This window comes from Passer montanus, unplaced genomic scaffold (assembly GCF_014805655.1).
Source record: "Passer montanus isolate IOZ18808 unplaced genomic scaffold, ASM1480565v1 scaffold101, whole genome shotgun sequence".
Taxonomy (NCBI): domain Eukaryota; kingdom Metazoa; phylum Chordata; class Aves; order Passeriformes; family Passeridae; genus Passer; species Passer montanus.
Window position 1 is genome coordinate 1,540,315 of NW_024356616.1, and position 16,515 is coordinate 1,556,829.

General features: G+C 59.4%; 3 protein-coding genes and 1 long non-coding RNA gene across 5 annotated transcripts; all 4 read right to left on the reverse strand.

Annotated features, from left to right (window-relative positions):
• Positions 1 to 544: 544 nt before the first annotated feature.
• SLC20A1 (solute carrier family 20 member 1) lies at positions 545 to 8,595 on the reverse strand. Of its 2 annotated transcripts, XM_039716821.1 has the most exons (11): positions 8,563 to 8,595; positions 7,963 to 8,428; positions 7,743 to 7,883; positions 7,558 to 7,643; positions 6,323 to 6,419; positions 4,716 to 4,835; positions 2,979 to 3,227; positions 2,348 to 2,897; positions 1,932 to 2,117; positions 1,596 to 1,680; positions 545 to 1,201 (listed from the first exon to the last, which is right to left on the reverse strand). In XM_039716821.1, exons 2-11 carry the CDS (start codon positions 8,276 to 8,278, stop codon positions 1,040 to 1,042), a joined length of 1,992 nt encoding a protein of 663 aa, XP_039572755.1. In that variant the 5' UTR covers positions 8,279 to 8,428; positions 8,563 to 8,595; the 3' UTR covers positions 545 to 1,039. The 2 variants fall into 2 exon arrangements, with proteins under 2 accessions (XP_039572755.1, XP_039572750.1); XM_039716816.1 differs by lacking the exon at positions 8,563 to 8,595 and having other exon boundaries at positions 7,963 to 8,556.
• On the reverse strand, positions 8,362 to 9,850 carry LOC120505251 (transcription initiation factor TFIID subunit 4-like). Its single transcript, XM_039715566.1, has 3 exons — positions 8,927 to 9,850; positions 8,563 to 8,764; positions 8,362 to 8,428 (listed from the first exon to the last, which is right to left on the reverse strand). The coding sequence occupies exons 1-3, from the start codon at positions 9,813 to 9,815 to the stop codon at positions 8,362 to 8,364; spliced, it is 1,158 nt and encodes a 385-aa protein (XP_039571500.1). The 5' UTR covers positions 9,816 to 9,850.
• A 2,338-nt stretch (positions 9,851 to 12,188) lies between these two features.
• LOC120505258 lies at positions 12,189 to 14,759 on the reverse strand. The gene is made up of 5 exons (XM_039715578.1): positions 14,669 to 14,759; positions 14,541 to 14,587; positions 13,912 to 14,077; positions 13,243 to 13,335; positions 12,189 to 12,750 (listed from the first exon to the last, which is right to left on the reverse strand). The coding sequence occupies exons 1-5, from the start codon at positions 14,757 to 14,759 to the stop codon at positions 12,503 to 12,505; spliced, it is 645 nt and encodes a 214-aa protein (XP_039571512.1). The 3' UTR covers positions 12,189 to 12,502.
• A 1,058-nt stretch (positions 14,760 to 15,817) lies between these two features.
• On the reverse strand, positions 15,818 to 16,399 carry LOC120505653. Its single transcript, XR_005628266.1, has 2 exons — positions 16,344 to 16,399; positions 15,818 to 16,254 (listed from the first exon to the last, which is right to left on the reverse strand). It is a non-coding gene; the product is annotated as an uncharacterized LOC120505653 (long non-coding RNA).
• Positions 16,400 to 16,515: the final 116 nt, after the last annotated feature.

The window sequence follows — 16,515 nt, forward strand, 5'->3', positions numbered from 1 at the left end:
CCGCACACGGGCCGCGCTCCCCGAGCGGGGCCGGGGCTCCCGGCGCTGCCCCGGCGCTGCTGTTTGCCCGGCGGCGAATCATTAACCGGGGGTCAGGGACCGGCAGCGGCCCCGGGGACAGCGGGAGGATGGAGCCCCCGGGGGGCACCGCGACCCCCGCCCGCGGGGCTGCCCCACGAGCACCAAAGCAGCGCTCAGAGCAGGAGCGGCGCCCCGAGGGAGCGACCCCTGCCCGGTGCCCCCTCTTGCGACACCCCCGGGCCGGCCTTGACCCGCGGCACTCGGAGGGGCTGCGGAGGGCCGGATAAGGGCCGGACACACACCCACAGCTCTGCCCAGCGCGGTGGGGCTGGCAGGAGCCGCCCCCAGGTGCGGGGCAGCGATAACCCCGGCGCTGCGCTGTTTGCAGCCGCTCCCGTGATACACGGGGCACGTGGGGCTCTTATCTTTGTCCCCAGCTCGCTCCTGGGGCACAGCGCCAAAGCTGTGGGGCAGCGTTTGGGGCCCCCAGCGTGTCCCAAATCCCCAGAACCACAGGCAGCGCTGGCGTACGAAGGAAATCTTTATTAAGTCCGAGGTAGCAGCAGTGACAGGGGGCCAGAGGGCAGCCCCCAGGGCCCCCGAGCAGGATGGTGTCCACAGCACTAGGCAATGGAGGCAAAGCTGAACACTGCACAGCCTGCGAGAGGGGCACCCCACGACTCCCCAGCCCTTTGTTCCAGGGCAGGCAAGGACCGACCTCCGTCCTTCCCAAAGAAATCACTGCCAGGGGATCGCTACAAGTGAGAAAGTGGCCCCCAGTAACTGCTTATCTACAGCTACAGCAGATCCAGGGGGGTCACCTGGGGGCACGTGCAGCCCTGGCAGTGCACCCCCACAACGTTAGCGCCAAGACAGTTATATTTTAAAAAAAAATAGATATATATACTTCAGTGACAGCACTATGCGCGGATGGGCGCAGCCGCCACCCCGCAGCCTCGGTGGCTCCTCCGGGGAGGACAGCAGTGGGAAGCAGGAGCAGTGGGAGCCCTGGTGCCCCTCACACCTTCAGGACGGCGAACTTGAAGACGGCCATGATGGCAGCGCTGATGAGGCCGGAGATGGGCACGGTGACGAACCACGCCATGAAGATGTTGCGGAAGAGGCGCCAGTCCACGGCCTTCCTGGAGCGCAGCCAGCCCACCGAGACCACCGAGCCCACCTGCACGAGGAGCCCGGGCTCAGCACCAGAGCAGCCACCCGCACCCCCAAACAGCTCCTTCACCCCTGGCTCCTGCTCCGGCCTCGCAGCACAAGGAGCTGCCAGCCCAGAGGGGTGACAGCACCAGGATCCCGCAGCAGCGGGGTTCCCATGGCCTCTTGGCAGAGCCTAGGGGACCATGAAAGGGGTTTTGTTCTCCTAAGTGCCCCAGGGACCCACCCCGAGGCTGGGCAGCCGCTGCCACTTCACATTTGCATGCAGGCAGCGGAGCTGGGAGCTGACAGTGGCTGCTGGCCCAGAGCGGGGCCCCCGCCCTGCTCAGCCCTCTGGGCACCAAGATTTGGGAACACTGCGCTCGCAGGGAGCCAAAGCCGTGCCCTGCTAGCCCTCCTACCTTGCAGTGGGTTGTGCTGATTGGGAGGCCCACGTTGGAGGCGATGACCACCGTCAGCGCCGACGCCAGCTCAATGCTGAAGCCGCTGCAGGGACAGAGAGCAGATCAGAACAGGGGCACTGGGCACCCCAAAACACCCTGGGCTCAGCTCAAGGCAGCACAGCATGGCTCTCCAGCCCCCCCAGATGAACCCCCCAGGATGCAGAAGGTGTTGGAGGCACTCACACCCCAGCTCCACCACCCACACCCCCAAGAGACAACAGAGAGGGGCTCCTGGAGCAGAAGGCAGCTGTCAGGCTGCATGGAACCTCCCCTCTGCTCCATGGTAGCCCTTACCTGGATGGTGTGATGGGAGTCAGGTCCTTCCCCATGGTCTGGATGACTCTCCTGCCCCAGACCCACAGGCCAATGCAAATGCCTGCACCCCCATAGAGAAGCAGCCAGATGGGAGTTGCCACCTTGGTAGCCACATCGCCCGTCTGATAGACCAGGTAGAGTGCAACCAGGGGCCCAATGGCATTGCTGGAAGAGAAAGAGGACCTGGTCTAGAGGGCCAGAGGCTCTTGGCAAGACAGAACATCCCTGGAAGTGTTCAAGGCCAGGCTGGACGGCACATAGAGCAATCTGGCCAAGAGGAACATGTCCATGGCATGGGGATGGAACAAGATATTCAAGGTCCCTTGCTCCCCAAATTATTTTGTGATTCTGTGAGCACTACCCCCAGCTAGCAGCCTCCCACCAGCTCCACTGACCTGACATCATTGCCACCGTGAGCGAAGGAGCCGAAGCAGGCCGTGAGGATCTGCAAGAACTGGAAGAGCAGGGACACCTCAGGCTTGTCCTGCTCGTGCCACTCCTCCAGGGAGCCGCTGCTGCCCTTGCGCTCCGCGGCGCCCAGCTCTGCCTGGGCTGTGTTCAGGTCCACGTCCGCCGCCGGCTGCGCGTCCGCCACCGCGTTGCAGTAGCTGGTGTAGCTGTCCATGCGGACCCTCTTCTTGGTGTCCACCACAGACCAGCTGAGCTTCTCCCCCTCCTCGGGGTCCCTGGCGCGCAGGGAGTCCAGGGGCATGCCGCAGATGGCCATGGTGTAGGAGGTGTAGCTGTTATTGCGCCGCAGGGGCTTGTCCCCCGAGTCCCCCATGCAGTCCCCCATCTTGGCCAGGTGCAGCTTGTGCAGCAGCTCCTTGTAGAGGCCGGAGTCCTTGTGCACAGTGTGGTACTGGTACTGGCCCCCCGAGCCCAGCTGGTGGCCCACCGCCTGGCTCAGGGGGACCAGGTTGCCGTTGGGCAGCCGCACAGCTCCTGCCGGTGGGGACAGCAGGTGACAGGGTCAGCCCGGGCTGGGGGAGCCTTTACCAGCCCCAATCACCCGCTGCTACTCACCGCTGTCAATGCTGGTTTCCTTCAGGTCGAGGCTGGGAAGCCTCTCCTGCTCTGGGGCCTCCTCCAGCTCGCCCAGGTTGAAGGAGACCATCCTCTCCTCCCCGGCTGCCCGGGGGGGCACGGCTGGCCCTGCATCAGCAGCGGGGCCCTTGGCATCCCCCAAGGGCATCTTGGCCTCCTCCTGCTCCTCCTTTGGGCAAACGTTCTTCTCCATCAAGGGGCTTTCAGAAGGACTTGATTTTATCTCTCCTGCAAAGAGGGGCAGCCCATCAAACCCCTTTCCACCACTGCACCCAATGCCAGCAGCGTGCCCACACCCCTCGCCACTCAGATTTATGGCAGCCAAATAAAATTTACAGCTCCTCCACATCCTGAACTTTGGAAAGTGCTGGACAGTCACACCTTGTCCCGGGCACAACAGCCAAACCATCTAAGCCAGCTCATCCCCTATTTTTAGACACCCCCACCCACACGGGGTGTGGTGAACACCATTATGGGGCTTTTATGTCAGTAATGTCTAGTGCAGAGGTTCCTCTTTGGGCCGTGTTTGTCCCATCCCTGTGGGCAGCGGGATGCTCTGGACCCACTTCTGGAGAGGCTATGACCCCTGAAGCTGACACAGAGGCGCCCAGAGGAGCCCAGCTCCTCTCCCAGCCCAGCAGCTCCAGCCTGGGCTCCTCTCCAGCTTCCACTGGTGGATGACAAACCCAAACAGGAGCTGGTCTCCACCCCCCAAAGGCAGCCTGGTTTCCTGTCCACTCTGGGCAGCCAAACCAGCAGCACCAAGCTGTGGAACCTGAGGCTGTTGCTCCGCCTCTAACAGTAAAAGCATGTTTTCTCCAGGTGAAAACATGAGGTCAGCTCCTTCAGACAACAACCAAAACCACCTTCTTGTCACAAACACGACCATTTCCCTGTCACTTTGTTTGCCTCAAGGGCTGGGTTGTGGCATCAACCCTTCATCCTGGCACCCCAGCAGAACTGTCTCCCCCTGCATGCCCACCTCCTCCCAGGGATGCTGTGGGCAGGCAGGGAGCATGGCTGACAGGCACAAGAGCCCAGCTCACCTCAGCTCACAGGCAGGAGTGAAGTTAAACAGCTGGAGGATTGTCAAGAGCAGCCATAAAGCTGTTAGTCACACCCCAGTTACACCAGCACAGCAAGGACATCCCCTCAGCACCAACTCCCAAGGCCCCAGCTCGCACACATCATTGATATTCTGGACCACATGCAGCTCCAAGCACTGCTCCAGAGGCAGAGCTCCAGGCTGATCCTTTGGATGCCTTTCAATAGAGTGTTTTGGGTGTTTTTGCTACAGGGCAAGGATTTCGTCAGCTTTAAACTTGTGATCTGCATCAGCCAGGCCAAGGATTGCTCAGCAGGTATGAGAAGATTAAAGGTTACAACAGCCACGTTGTCTCTTGCCTTCTCCTCTATTAGAGCAGGACAAGCTGCCTGACTCTGCCCACAGCCTCAGGAGAGATCACCCTGCAGATCAGACAGCCCCAGACCCTGCTGAGCAGCCCAGCAGCTGCTCCTGGGGGGGTTTGGGTGCCTGGCTGGGAGCAGGCAGAGCCCGGCGTGGCGAGTGCCCCGGTGACTCAGGGCAGCTTAATCCCCGAGTGAGGAGGAGGAGGATTCTGCTAATAACAGCTAATGGGATCTCCCACTGGGAAGAGAAGTGGGTTAGCCAGAGCCAGCCCTTCCCCGAGGATGGCAGAGGGACGTGGTACTTACGGTCGATTTTCTTCTTCATCCTGGGACATACAAAGAACCAGACGACGAGAGCACAGACAACAGCACTCCCCGCCGAAATTAGGAGGATACCCCACAGAGGAAGTTTGTCAAAGCCCAGCACTAGGAAATAAAACAACGGATCTTTGAAAACCTCTGGGCAAAACCCTCCTGGATACATGACTTTGGTTTTCCCAGGCACGGGGACTCCATCACCTGCAGCAGCCCTGAGCTAATGCACCTGCCAGGGAGAAACACTGCTGGGAAGGCAGCACTGACCACGCTGAGAGCCCAGCTATGCTCCCAGCCCCACAGGTCACATCCCCATCAGCAGCTGACCCTGCAGGCCCCTTCCCCCAGGCAAACCCTGTGCAGGGTGGTGCGTGCTCCACACAGCTCCTGTCTCCTCATTTGCTGCAATGTCAAAGGAAAAAACACCTCCCAGTGTGGCTGCTGCAGCACCAGTGCTGCTTCCCTGCTCTGGAGAGGACGTGGACACTGGGCTGCTCCCCCTGGGGAGGACAGCTCTTCTGCTCCAGGAGTCAGTGGCAATTCAGGCTTCATGGCATCTGAGGTGATACATGACCCACTTAGGAGCATTCTCACAGGCAGCCTGACTTTGAGCAGAGGACTGGCATCACACAGGCCCAGGTGGGGCATCAGGTGCTTGTGACTGTCCAAACCCAGCATCTGCTGCTGCAGGCTGTGCCTTATTGCTCCTGAGGCAGCCCAGACACCTCAGCCAGACACAGGTCTGCCTGCAAACCCTGTGCTTAAGCAACCCAGAGCTCACTCAGCAGTTCAGGGCTCAGGATAAACACAGCTCCACTTTGGACATGCCGAGTGCCCCCAGCAGCAGCACTGCAGGCCTCTCCTCCTCTCCCCTATGCTGGGAAGGGGAAGCTGACATCCCTCCAAAAAATTTTCCAGGCACTGTTTACAGAGCAAACCCTGCCAGAGCCAGCACTGCCTGCCCGCATCCCACCTCCAGAGGCTCCTCCACAACAGGAAACCCACGCTCACACCAGAAAACAGCTCAGGCCGAGTCATGCCAGCAAACAAGGAGGTGACAGAGCCTCTGGCTCCACAGGCAAACCCACCATCCCTGCTGAGCCCTCTCTCAGCCCTGCTCGTGACCTGTCCCCTGCAACACAGCATCCTAGCTGGGCTTCTCCACCTGAAGCTCAGACTCTGCAGCACACAGGCCAGCTCTTCTGGGCAAGAGCAATTAGGCTGTTTTTAGGGACAGGATGAACCAGGAACTCCTGCTGCTAGCCCCACTGCACTGAAGAGCCTCTTGGGAAGCCAGCAGATACCTGAGTTTTAGCACAGGTAAGAGAAGGGGGAAGGGGGAGCCATGCTATTGGGCAGTGCTGGGAAGTCTAAGGAGAAAGGTCTGGAGGAGTTTAGTTTGAGCAGGTCTCTTTGGATGGGCAACTACCTAGCCCAGACAGTGCAGGCTAGCCGGCCGCCTTCCGTAACCGGCACAGGCCAGCCGCCTTCTAGGAGATCTCAGCCCTGTAAAGCAAAAAAGGGGTAAATCGTGCATTTAATGGAGGCTTTGGAAAGCATTTCAAAGTTCAGGTTGAAGCGTTCTGCTGTGCACTTACAGGGCGCCCCAGTGTACATGATGGAGAAGAGGTTGATGCCCACGGTGCAGGCGTAGAAGACGGGCAGAGCTCGCAGGCCGTTGGGAACAGGATCTGCCTGGAAAAACACACAGCAGGGCTGCACCGAGGCTGGCTGGGGGCTGTGCAGCAGCCAGCAACAGATTCTCTGCACAAGGGGTTTGTGCCCTCAGGCACCTGCAGGTGACAGCTCCCAAAAGCCTTCAGGGATCAGCTCCCTGGGATGGGAGGGCAGGAGGCAGCACAACACCTGGATCCCTCCCACGTGGAACCCCAGCAATCCCAAACCTGGAACAACCCATCTCTATCTGCCTCCTGAACCCCTTCCCTGGCTCCTCAAAGTGCCACCTCCACTTACATTCTTCTTTCAACTCCCCAAGAACTTTCAAAGCTTTTACCCCTTTCCAGCTGACTTGAACGAAATAAGAAGTCCATTAGTCACAAAGGAGCTTATTTGACCACATACCTGGCAGCAAGGCCCTCACGGCAGCAGCAGGGGCGTTTAATCCCCACTGCTGCCCAGCAATTGGGATTTGGCACCAGGACAAGCACACCAAGCCTCCCTGAACGCCAGCATGGAGCACCAAGACAGGGCCAGCCACGCTTTGGGAGGCTGGTTACACAAGGTTACTGTGACAGTGCTGCTGCTGAGCTGTTTTAAAGGCTGCCAGCGATAAGATCTTAACATCTCTTCAATCACTAGAGGTAAAACCCAAAGGAATTTAACCTCAGCTATGCAGGAGAAAATGCTGGAGTTTCTCTGCATAGTTGGGGGTCTCAGGAATGTGGTTTCCCCAGCCTCAGGAACAATTCTGTCTCCTAGTTGAGGAATGCCATGGTTGTGGTAACTACCTTCACCTGCAGCCCACCCCATGGAAAAAAAAAAAAATCCTTACACCAGGATTTTGGAAAAGCCCAGCTGACAGCTCTGCTCTTATCAATTCTGAGCCACTTCATTACTGGGAAACAGGCTGCTCCTGCTGAAGCCAGGCAAGATAACCCCCATGTTCCAGAGGGGAGGTGGTGCCCCAAAACCCTCCAAGCCCACTCTGTGGAGTGGCCACAGGCCCCATTTCCCACATCTTCAGCTCCCAAAGGGCTCCCCTGATGCCAACACTCCAAGATGTGCCAGGAGAAGCCCTGGTGACCACAAGCCAGCCAACAAACCCACTGAGAGCAGCCCAAAGCAGCCAAAAACAGGGGCAGGCAGCCCTTACCTTGCAGAGGATGAACCTCTGGACGAGGAAGAACAGGATAGCAGACATGATGCCCGAGAGAAGGGGTGAGATGAACCAGGACAACACTAGAATGTGAGAGGCACAATCAGCACCCTGCTGCTGGGAAAGGAGGCCCAGGGACACACAGGATCCATGGCTGGCGTGGCCCTGCCGGCTGCACTTACCAATCTTCAGCAACTCAGACCACTTGACACCTTCCTGCCCTTGGGCCACCAGCGAGAAGCCGATGGTGGCCCCGACGATGCAGTGGGTGCCAGAAATGGGGAGCTTCAAGAACGAAGCCATCAGCTGCCACACAGCAGACCCTGGAGGAGAAGCAGCCCGATAAGAAAGCCACCCCCGGGGGCACCGGGGACACGGCGCTGCGACCTCCCCGCTGCTCACCGGACATGGCGCTGATGGAGCCGGCCATCAGCAGCTCCTGCGTGGAGTTGTACATCTCCACGTCGATCAGACCCTTGCGGATGGTCTCGCTGACCTTGGCGCCCAGCAGCACGGAGCCCACGGTCTCGAAGACGCTGGCCAGGATGCAGGCCTGCCGCAGGGTCACCACCCCCGAGCCCACGGCCGTGCCGAACGAGTTGGCCACGTCGTTCGCCCCCACGGAGAAGGCCAGCACGAAGGCAATGATGAAACCCAGCACCAGCATCCAGAGGAAGCCAGCCATGGGGGCGGCGAGCACGGCGGGGGTCGGCTCCATGGCGGGGGGAGGGCGGGGCGAGGCGTTAATAAATTAGGTACAAAATTAAATAAAGGAGTCGCTATAGGGCTCGGGGGGGCGTCCTAGGGGCCCGCGGGTGGCAGGGGCTGGGGGCCGGCCGCCGCGCCATGGTCCGCGCCGCTCCTCATCCTGCGGGAAGGACAGAGCTCGCTCAGCAGGGCGAGCACCGGAACCGGCCCTTCCCGCCGCCGGTAACGGCCGCTCCCGCGCGCCACCGCCCCCTCCCGCCGCCATGCGGGTGCGCGCCCGCCCCTGCTGCTCACCGCCGCGCTGAAGGGGAAGCAGAACCACGTGCGCGCCCGGTGCGCGCCGGGCGGAGCGACGGCACCGGCACCGGAACGGGCACCGGAACGGGCACCGGCACCCGTGCGGCATGGTGCGGCACCGGCACCGGCACCCGTGCGGCATGGTGCGGCACGGTACCGGAACGGGCACCCACACCGGTACCGGTACCCGTGCGGCATGGTGCGGCACCGGCACCGGAACGGGCACCGGTACCCGTACGGCATGGTGCGGCACCGGCACCGGTACCCGTGCGGCATGGTGTGGCACCGGTACCGGCACCGGTACCCGTGCGGCATGGTGCGGCACCGGAACGAGCACCGGTACCGGTACCCGTGCGGCATGGTACGGCACCCGCAGCACATGGCCCGGCCCGGCACCGGCACCGGTACCGGCTCCCGTACCCATACGGCATGGTACAGCACCGGCACCGCATGGCCCGGCCCAACCCGACGCCGGTACCAGCACCCACTCCACGTGGCCCGGCCCAGCCCGGTACCGGCACCGGTATGGCATGGCCCGGCCCGGTCCGGCATCGGCACTGGCACAGCACTGGCACGAGAATGGCACGGCCCAGCCTGGCCCTGGCACAGCCCAGCCCGACATTGGGCTGACTGGTTTGGCATGGGTGTGGGTCTGGCCCACATGTGGCACAGCTGTGTGACCAGCGTGACCAGCCTGTGCCAGGCACAGCAACAGGCGGGCACGGAGCTGCTGGCACTGGGCTGGCACTCCAGCGAGGCTCAGTGCCTCTCCAGCTCTGAACTGGCCTGGGGCCTGCCCTGGGTGAGACCAGCACCAGCCCCAGCAGGGGCCACACGTGGGCACTGGCACTGAACCAGCTCCCACCAGGACCACCCACAGCCGAGTGGTGGCAGCTCAGGGGGTCCTGCAGGGTCCCAGGAGGTGCCCAGGAGGTCCTGCAGGGTCCCCCCAGCCGGGTGGCACAGGCAGGGCTGAGCCGTGTCTGTGCACACGCAGCCCCACACGTGTGCCCCGAGCAGGGGGAGCCCAGCGCCCGCTGCCACCCCGGGGTGATCATTGCCCAGCAGGAAGCACGGCCCGGTGGGCAGCCTGACGGGCAGCTGGGCTGCGTGGCAGGGCCGGTGCCACCGCACGGGTCAGCGGCTGGGGCCGGCCGGGCAGCGCCATCCCTGGGGACAGCGGTGACGAGGGGCTGCAGGTGGCTGCGGGTCCAGGGGGAAGTGGCCAGGGTGCCCCAGCCCTGCTGCATGGCTGCCCCTGCGTCACCGGGCAGAGTCCGTCCTGTGTCCCCACGGGCCCTGTGTCCGGGCCACGTGCAGCCCTGGGTGCACAGAGCCTGGCAGGGTAGAGAGGGACCTGGGGCCTGGGCACCCCTCGCCACTCTCAGCTCACCAAAGGGGTGCCCTCACCTTTCCCCTGTGCCCACCCCACATTCCTGTAACCTCTGGGTGTCCCCCCACCTTTCCCCTGTGCCCTGTAACCTCTGGGTGTCCCCCACCTTTCCCCTGTGCCCACTCCACGTTCCTGTAACCTCTGGGTGTCCCCCCACCTTTTCCCTGTGCCCTGTAACCTCTGGGTGTCCCCCCACCTTTCCCCTGTGCCCACCCCACGTTCCTGTAACCTCTGGGTGTCCCCATCTGCCCTAGCTGGGCAGGAAACTGTGCCAGGAGTGCCTGGAGGAAGCTGGTAGGATCCATGTTCTGGGCGCCCAGACCCCATAACCCTGTCCCCCCAAAGCTGAGAAGGGATCCAGGTGTGCCCGCACCCCTGCGGGTCTGGGGAGCAGCACTGGGCACACAGGGCAGCCCCAGGCACATGGGGCAGGGCACAGAGTGTGCAGGTGGAAGGAAAGGTGAAACCCCTGAGCTTTGAGGGGTACAGAGCCTTGATCACAGAGCTGAATAGAGGTGTGAGGATGTGCTGGGAAGGAGCAGGCTGGGCGGCTCCAGGACCATCCCCCGAGGGTTCCCAGCCCTGGGAGGGGATCCTCAGACCTTTGTCAGCTCCATTCACACCGTGAGCCCCACCCCCGAGCACCGGGACTGCGACAATGGAGGCAATTAAGGCAGTGAGGCAGCGCCCTGGGAACTGCTGGGAAACGCCCTGGGAAACCCTCCAGCCTGTGGCCATCTCACCTACAGGGCCAGGGGCTACATCCCCCCGCCCCAGTGACACCAGTAAGTCTGAAACGCCTGCGCTGGGAGCCTTTGATGGATGCTGAGTGTGCCCTGAAATCCACGTGCCTGGCATCGCCACTGCCAGTCCTGGTGCTGGCTTTGACCTGCATGTGCCCTGGTGTTCACCAGCATCACTGGGCATCCCAACACTCATTGGCACCTCTTAAATGCCACCAGCAGTCTCCAAAACCCCCAGCACTGCAGCTGCTGGCATCCCTGCCTACCTGGGCTCCACTCCTGACTGATCCTCTTACTTCATCTTGTCCCACTCGGTTGTTAATTGGTAATAAATTAATTTTCCTGAGTCAAGTGTTTTGCCCATGACTTAACTGTTGAATGATCTCTCTCTCCTCACCTCACCCTGATAGTTGTTCCGCTGCTCTCACCCCTGCCACATGTCCCCTCCCTGTGTCACCAGCTGGGCACTGTGAGTGTGGTTGTGTTCCAGGAGAGCCCACACGAACAGGAAAGCAGGTTCAGAATAAATGCATGAACCACAGAGTGTTAATATATCATGACAAAAGGTCTAGAACAGAGTAGATATAAAATATTCCCGGGTCTATGAGTTTCTGGAGGTTGGGAGGCACTCAGTGCACCAAGGGAACTCCCAAAGGCCTTGCAAGTCCCCACTCTCTGGACCCTCTCTCTCCTCTCAGCTTTGCTAACACTCTGGAGTGGCCTTAATCCAGTTCTCACCGTGTCTGCCTTTGCTCCTTGTTCCTGGGGATTCTTCCAATGTGCTCACAATTTCTCTTGTGCTCTGGTCAGGGATGATCTGGCAAACACAGTGCCAGGGGCTCAGCTGGCAGGCAGAGCTCCACAGGGCACACCTGCACAGGCAGCCCACCTTTTCCTGGTGTTCCAGTAAGCTGGGATGGAAAAAGCCATGCAGGTCAGCCCCAGCTCACCCATCCAGCTCCTTCCCTTGCCAGGCATTTCTCCAGGAGATGGTGCCCAAGCATATGGAACAATCTCACCTGCAGGGGAGACCCCCTCCACTCACTGCCTGCTGGTGGATCACTGGCAAAGGTATTAGTGAAAACAAACTCGAATCACATTGTGGATGAGGTTAAAAGCGACAACAGTGGGATCATCTGGTCCCACCTCCCTCCTCAAGCGAGGCCATCCAGAGCACATTGCACAGAATTGGGATATCACAAGTGGGTGAGGCTCCACAGCCTGGGCAGTCTGTCCCAGTGCGTGGTCACTTGCATAGAGTTCATCCTCATGTTCAGGTGGAATTAATATGAATTTGCAAAAACACAACAAAGGGTCATGTCCGGGGTCACTGCGTTGCTTACAGCATGGATAACACATACAGTGAAAATCAAATTAGAATCAGTGGCATCGTGGGGCTCCCCACAGCCCCTCAGCACCCAGGGGACCCCCAGGCCCTGCAGTGGCACCCATGTGAGTTTGCTGCCAGTACAACACAACTGATTGTGCTGCTGCTCTTTATTTATAAATATAAATATTCTGCAAACATTTTGCTGGCCCTCTGAGCTGGCTCAGGCAGCTGCAAGGCGCCGGTGGACAGAGGAAGCTGCTGAGGCGTGGCTGGGGGGGGTGTGAGGGTGTGGAGCAGCCTGGGCACCCCAGGGACCATGGGCACCCCCTGTGGGCACAGAGAGAGCTCTGGGCAGAGCACGGAGCGCCAGCCCACAGCACCAGTGTCCACAGTGACTTACTGGGCACTCAGAGCTCCAAACACCTCGTGCCACCCCCAGCTGCCTCGGCAGCTGCCCTCCGCCCCACCAGCTCACTTCTTCCTCTTCCTCCAAAAATGGAACGCACAACACAGCACCATTCCCAGCAGTATCGAGCCGAGGATGGCCAAAATGCCTTCGATGCAGTACGTCTTGAAGGAACTGCCCTCCGCAGCGTTGGTGTCTGCCCTGCCCAGCACGGCGCCGGGCTCTGCCCCGCCGCCCGCCGCGCCCGGCTCTGCCCCGCTGCTCCCGGCGGATCTCCTGCTGACAGCGCTGCTCAGGCTCAGGCTCCTCACACCTGCAGGAGCAACTGTGCACCTCAGCGTGTCCTGCACGCCTCTGGCCGTCTCACCAGAGGGCTGACATCGCCAAAAAATGTTCTTTCCCACTTCTCTAGCAGCTCTGAACAAGGGAAGGTTTCCACGGCTTCAGCAGAAACCAAGGGAACTCCCAAAGGCCTTGCAAGTCCCCACTCTCTGGACCCTCTCTCTCCTCTCAGCTTTGCTAACACTCTGGAGTGGCCTTAATCCAGTTCTCACCGTGTCTGCCTTTGCTCCTTGTTCCTGGGGATTCTTCCAATGTGCTCACAATTTCCCTTGTGCTCTGGTCAGGGATGATGTGACCGGGGCAAGCTCAGTCCCAGGGACTCAGCTGGCAGTCCAGACTCCTTGCAGCTCACCAGTACCCCATGGAGGGTCCCTCAGTGAGGGTCTGAGTGTGGGTGGGGGGTCCGCATGCACCTGAAACCTCGGCTGCCCTGTTGTGCTGGTCAGGAGTGAGCTGTACCCACCTCCTAGAATCATCTTCAGCTCCCCCAGGATTTCATGCAGCACTTTGGACGTCTCCACGGAAGATTGGCCCCCTCCATCTTGATAGTCTGGACCTTAATGCAAAGAACAAAGTTGCATTTTGCCCCCAGCAAACCTGGGAGCAGCCCTCAGGCTGTGCAGTCGGGCTGATGAAGTGCCAGGGGAGCTCCAGTGCAGGGTCCAGCTGAGAAGACAGGAAAGCCCTGCAGGGACACGAAATCCAGAGCCACATTTCCCATCGTTTGCTGCGGGGCGTCCAGGTGGCCTCACTCCCAAAAGAGCAAAGTTCTGAAATCCCTGAGAACGGAGTGTGAGAGGTGGAGAGCACCTTGCTGCACCCACAGAGCGTCCGAGCCTGTGTCCCCGGGACAGTGACAGCCACGGCCTGAGGTGACAGTGACAGCCACGGCCCCAGGTGACAGTGACAGCCATGGCCTGCAGCCTGAGGTGACAGTGACAGCCACAGCCCGAGGATGTCGAGTGACAGCCACGGCCCGAGGTGACAGTGACAGCCAGGGCCCCAGGTGACAGTGACAGCCACGGCCCCAGGTGACAGTGACAGTCCCCCAGAGCCACCCTGGCAGCGTGGCACGGCGCAGGGCCGGCAGCAGCGGGGCCGAAGGGCCAAAGGACGGTGCTCACCCACACACCTGCGGGGCTGAAGGCCCTGGAGCTCTCCCCGGGGCCTGGCACCGCCTCACGGCCTTCCTGAGGAGCCTCCTCCTCCTCCTCCTCCTGCACGGCCTGGCGCTCCCAAGCTGCAGAGACAGAGAGACAGAGAGAGAGACAGAGAGAGCGCGGCCTGGCGCTCCCAAGCTGCAGAGACAGAGAGAGACAGACAGACAGAGACAGAGAGAGTGAGAGACAGACAGAGACAGACAGAGAGAGAGACAGAAGACAGACAGAAACACCGAGACAGAGACACAAAGACACAGAGAGTCAGGGGAATCCTGTGCCACTGCTGCCCGCGGGGTTCCACAGAGCAGCTGTGGCCTGAGGCAGAGTCAGGGGAACGCCGAGCCACTGGCAGAGCAGCCGTGGCCGGGCAGTGCCAGGGCAATCCTGTGCCACGGCTGCCCGTGGGGCTCTGCAGACCCAGCTGCCACCCACCCTGCGAGTGCCACGGGGCAGCCGCAGCGTGCCGGGCGGGCAGGGCCAGCAGGAGCAGGGTGAGAGGCAGCGCCCAGCGTGCAGGGCCCATGCTGCAGCTGCTGCTGCATCTGCTGCTGCAGCCCTGCAGCCCTGGCTCTGCAGCTGCACAGGGCCTTTGTGACCTCACGGGGCTTCCACCAGCACATTCTGCCGTCTCCACGGCGGGCACAAATCCTCCCAGGCACAGCCACCAGGCTCAGGATTGCCCAGCACAGACAGGGTTTAGGAAAATCTGCAGACGCAGCTGCCACCCACCCTGCGAGTGCCACGGGGCAGCCGCAGCGTGCCGGGCGGGCAGGGCCAGCAGGAGCAGGGTGAGAGGCAGCGCCCAGCGTGCCTGGCCCATGCTGCAGCTGCTGCTGCATGTGCTGCTGCTGCCACCGAGCTGCACTGCAGCTGCACAGGGCCTTTGTGACCTCACGGGGCTTCCACCAGCACATTCTGCCGTCTCCACGGCGGGCACAAATCCTCCCAGGCACAGCCACCAGGCTCAGGAGGGCCAGGATCAGTGCTTTGAGAATTACAGGGGCTCAGGGGGGAGGTGGAGACGCTTTCAGCAGGGGAATGGTCTCAAAGTGGAAGTTTGAAGTACACGCAAATGGAAATATGAGTTGTTGGGGGAAGCCCAAAGCCCTGGTGCCCCACAGCTGCCATGCAAAAGGACTGGCAGCTGGCACGTGAGGCTGCTCGCTCACTTTGGCACTCGTGGAGTGAGGAAAGGAAAGGAAACAGAACTGGTGAGCTGAGATTAACACGGTTTAATAATTGAAATACAGTTAAAAAAAAACACCAACCAACCAAAAAAAACCAAAACAAAAAAACCACCAAAAAACAAAAAAACAAACAAACAAAAAAACCCAAAAAACAAAAAACAAACAAAAAAAAACCAACAAAAACCACCAAAAACAAAACAAAAAAAAACCCAAAAAAAATCCCTCAAAAACAAACAAAAACCCCCACAAAAAATCCCCAAAAACCCCCACAAAAAACAAAAAAAAACCCCCCAAAACACCATAAAAAGAACAACAAAACCACAAAGAAACAAAAAAACCCCCCAAAACCAAAAAAATCCAAAAAAAACCAAATACCAAAAAAACCACCCAAAACCAACCAAACAAAAAAAACCCCCCAAAAAATCCAAAACAAAACAAACCCCCATTAGTAATAACCAATAATAATAACCGATAAATAACAATAATTTAATAATAATCAAATTATTATATAATGGTGTATTAATTATATATAATATAGTTAATGTATTATAATGTATGTTATTATATATAATAATATCTATTATGTATATAATATATAATCGATATATATAATATATATAATAATTATTATTATAATGATTATAATAATAAGGACTTGGTGAGAGGCAGAGAACACAAAGAAAACAAGTGCTGCACCTTAGAAGGCTGGTTTATTACCTTATGATCTATATTATATTAAAATACTACATAAAAACTGTACTAAAAGAACAGAGAGAAAAGAAAGAACAAGAATAGAATGCACAACAAAATCTCGTGACCCTCAGAGTCCGATGCAGCTGCATCTGTGGTTGGCTCTTAGTTAGAAACAACCAACATGCACCAATCCCAGCTGCACCTGTTGCATTCCACAGCAGCAGGCAGTTCTTGTTTGCATTTCCTTCCTGAGGAGGGAAAAATCCTAGCAGAGGGTTTTTCATAAAGTATCACAGCTGCTCCTTCAGCCCCCACCTTGGGCTGCCCTCTGCTAAACTTATAAACAACCCGAAATTTATCTGCGGGGTTGTGAACGCAGCGCAGAGCCGGGTGTGCCGCTACAGACATTAACGCGCTCACGAACAGGATCTGCGCCTGGAAAACAATGACTGAGTGATGAATATTTATTTTTTATCACTGAAAATAAACCCCCGGGCTCTGGGAACCACCAGCTCAGGGCTCACCGGGCCACAGAGCGGGGCCGGCAGCTCCCGCCCGCCCCGCTTCCGCTTCCGCCCCCGCTTCCGGTTCCGCTTCCGCCTCCGGTGCCGCGCCCGCCCCGGCCCCGCCCCCGAGCGGCGGCGGCGCGGCTCGGGCGGAGCGGGAATGGCGAGGGGAGGGGGAGGCCGGGGCGCG

Bases quoted from the DNA above. Each gene is read 5' to 3' on its own strand.
- SLC20A1 (XM_039716821.1), bottom strand. From the start codon at position 8,278: ATGGAGCCGACCCCCGCCGTGCTCGCCGCCCCCATGGCTGGCTTCCTC. The intron at 2,898-2,978 runs GTGAGTAGCAGC...CCCCACCGGCAG, and splicing joins GGAAACCAGCATTGACAGCG to GAGCTGTGCGGCTGCCCAAC. The intron at 1,681-1,931 runs GTAAGGGCTACC...CTGTCCCTGCAG, and splicing joins ACTCCCATCACACCATCCAG to CGGCTTCAGCATTGAGCTGG.
- LOC120505251 (XM_039715566.1), bottom strand. From the start codon at position 9,815: ATGCAGCAGGGCTGGGGCACCCTGGCCACTTCCCCCTGGACCCGCAGC. The intron at 8,765-8,926 runs CATGCCGCACGG...CCGGTGCCGCAC, and splicing joins ATGTGCTGCGGGTGCCGTAC to CATGCCGCACGGGTACCGGT. The intron at 8,429-8,562 runs GTGAGCAGCAGG...TCCTTCCCGCAG, and splicing joins GCTTCCCCTTCAGCGCGGCG to GATGAGGAGCGGCGCGGACC.
- LOC120505258 (XM_039715578.1), bottom strand. From the start codon at position 14,759: ATGGGCCAGGCACGCTGGGCGCTGCCTCTCACCCTGCTCCTGCTGGCC. The intron at 13,336-13,911 runs GTGTGTGGGTGA...CTTTGCATTAAG, and splicing joins CAGGGCCTTCAGCCCCGCAG to GTCCAGACTATCAAGATGGA. The intron at 12,751-13,242 runs GTGGGTACAGCT...TTGCTCCTGCAG, and splicing joins GCTGAAGATGATTCTAGGAG to GTGTGAGGAGCCTGAGCCTG.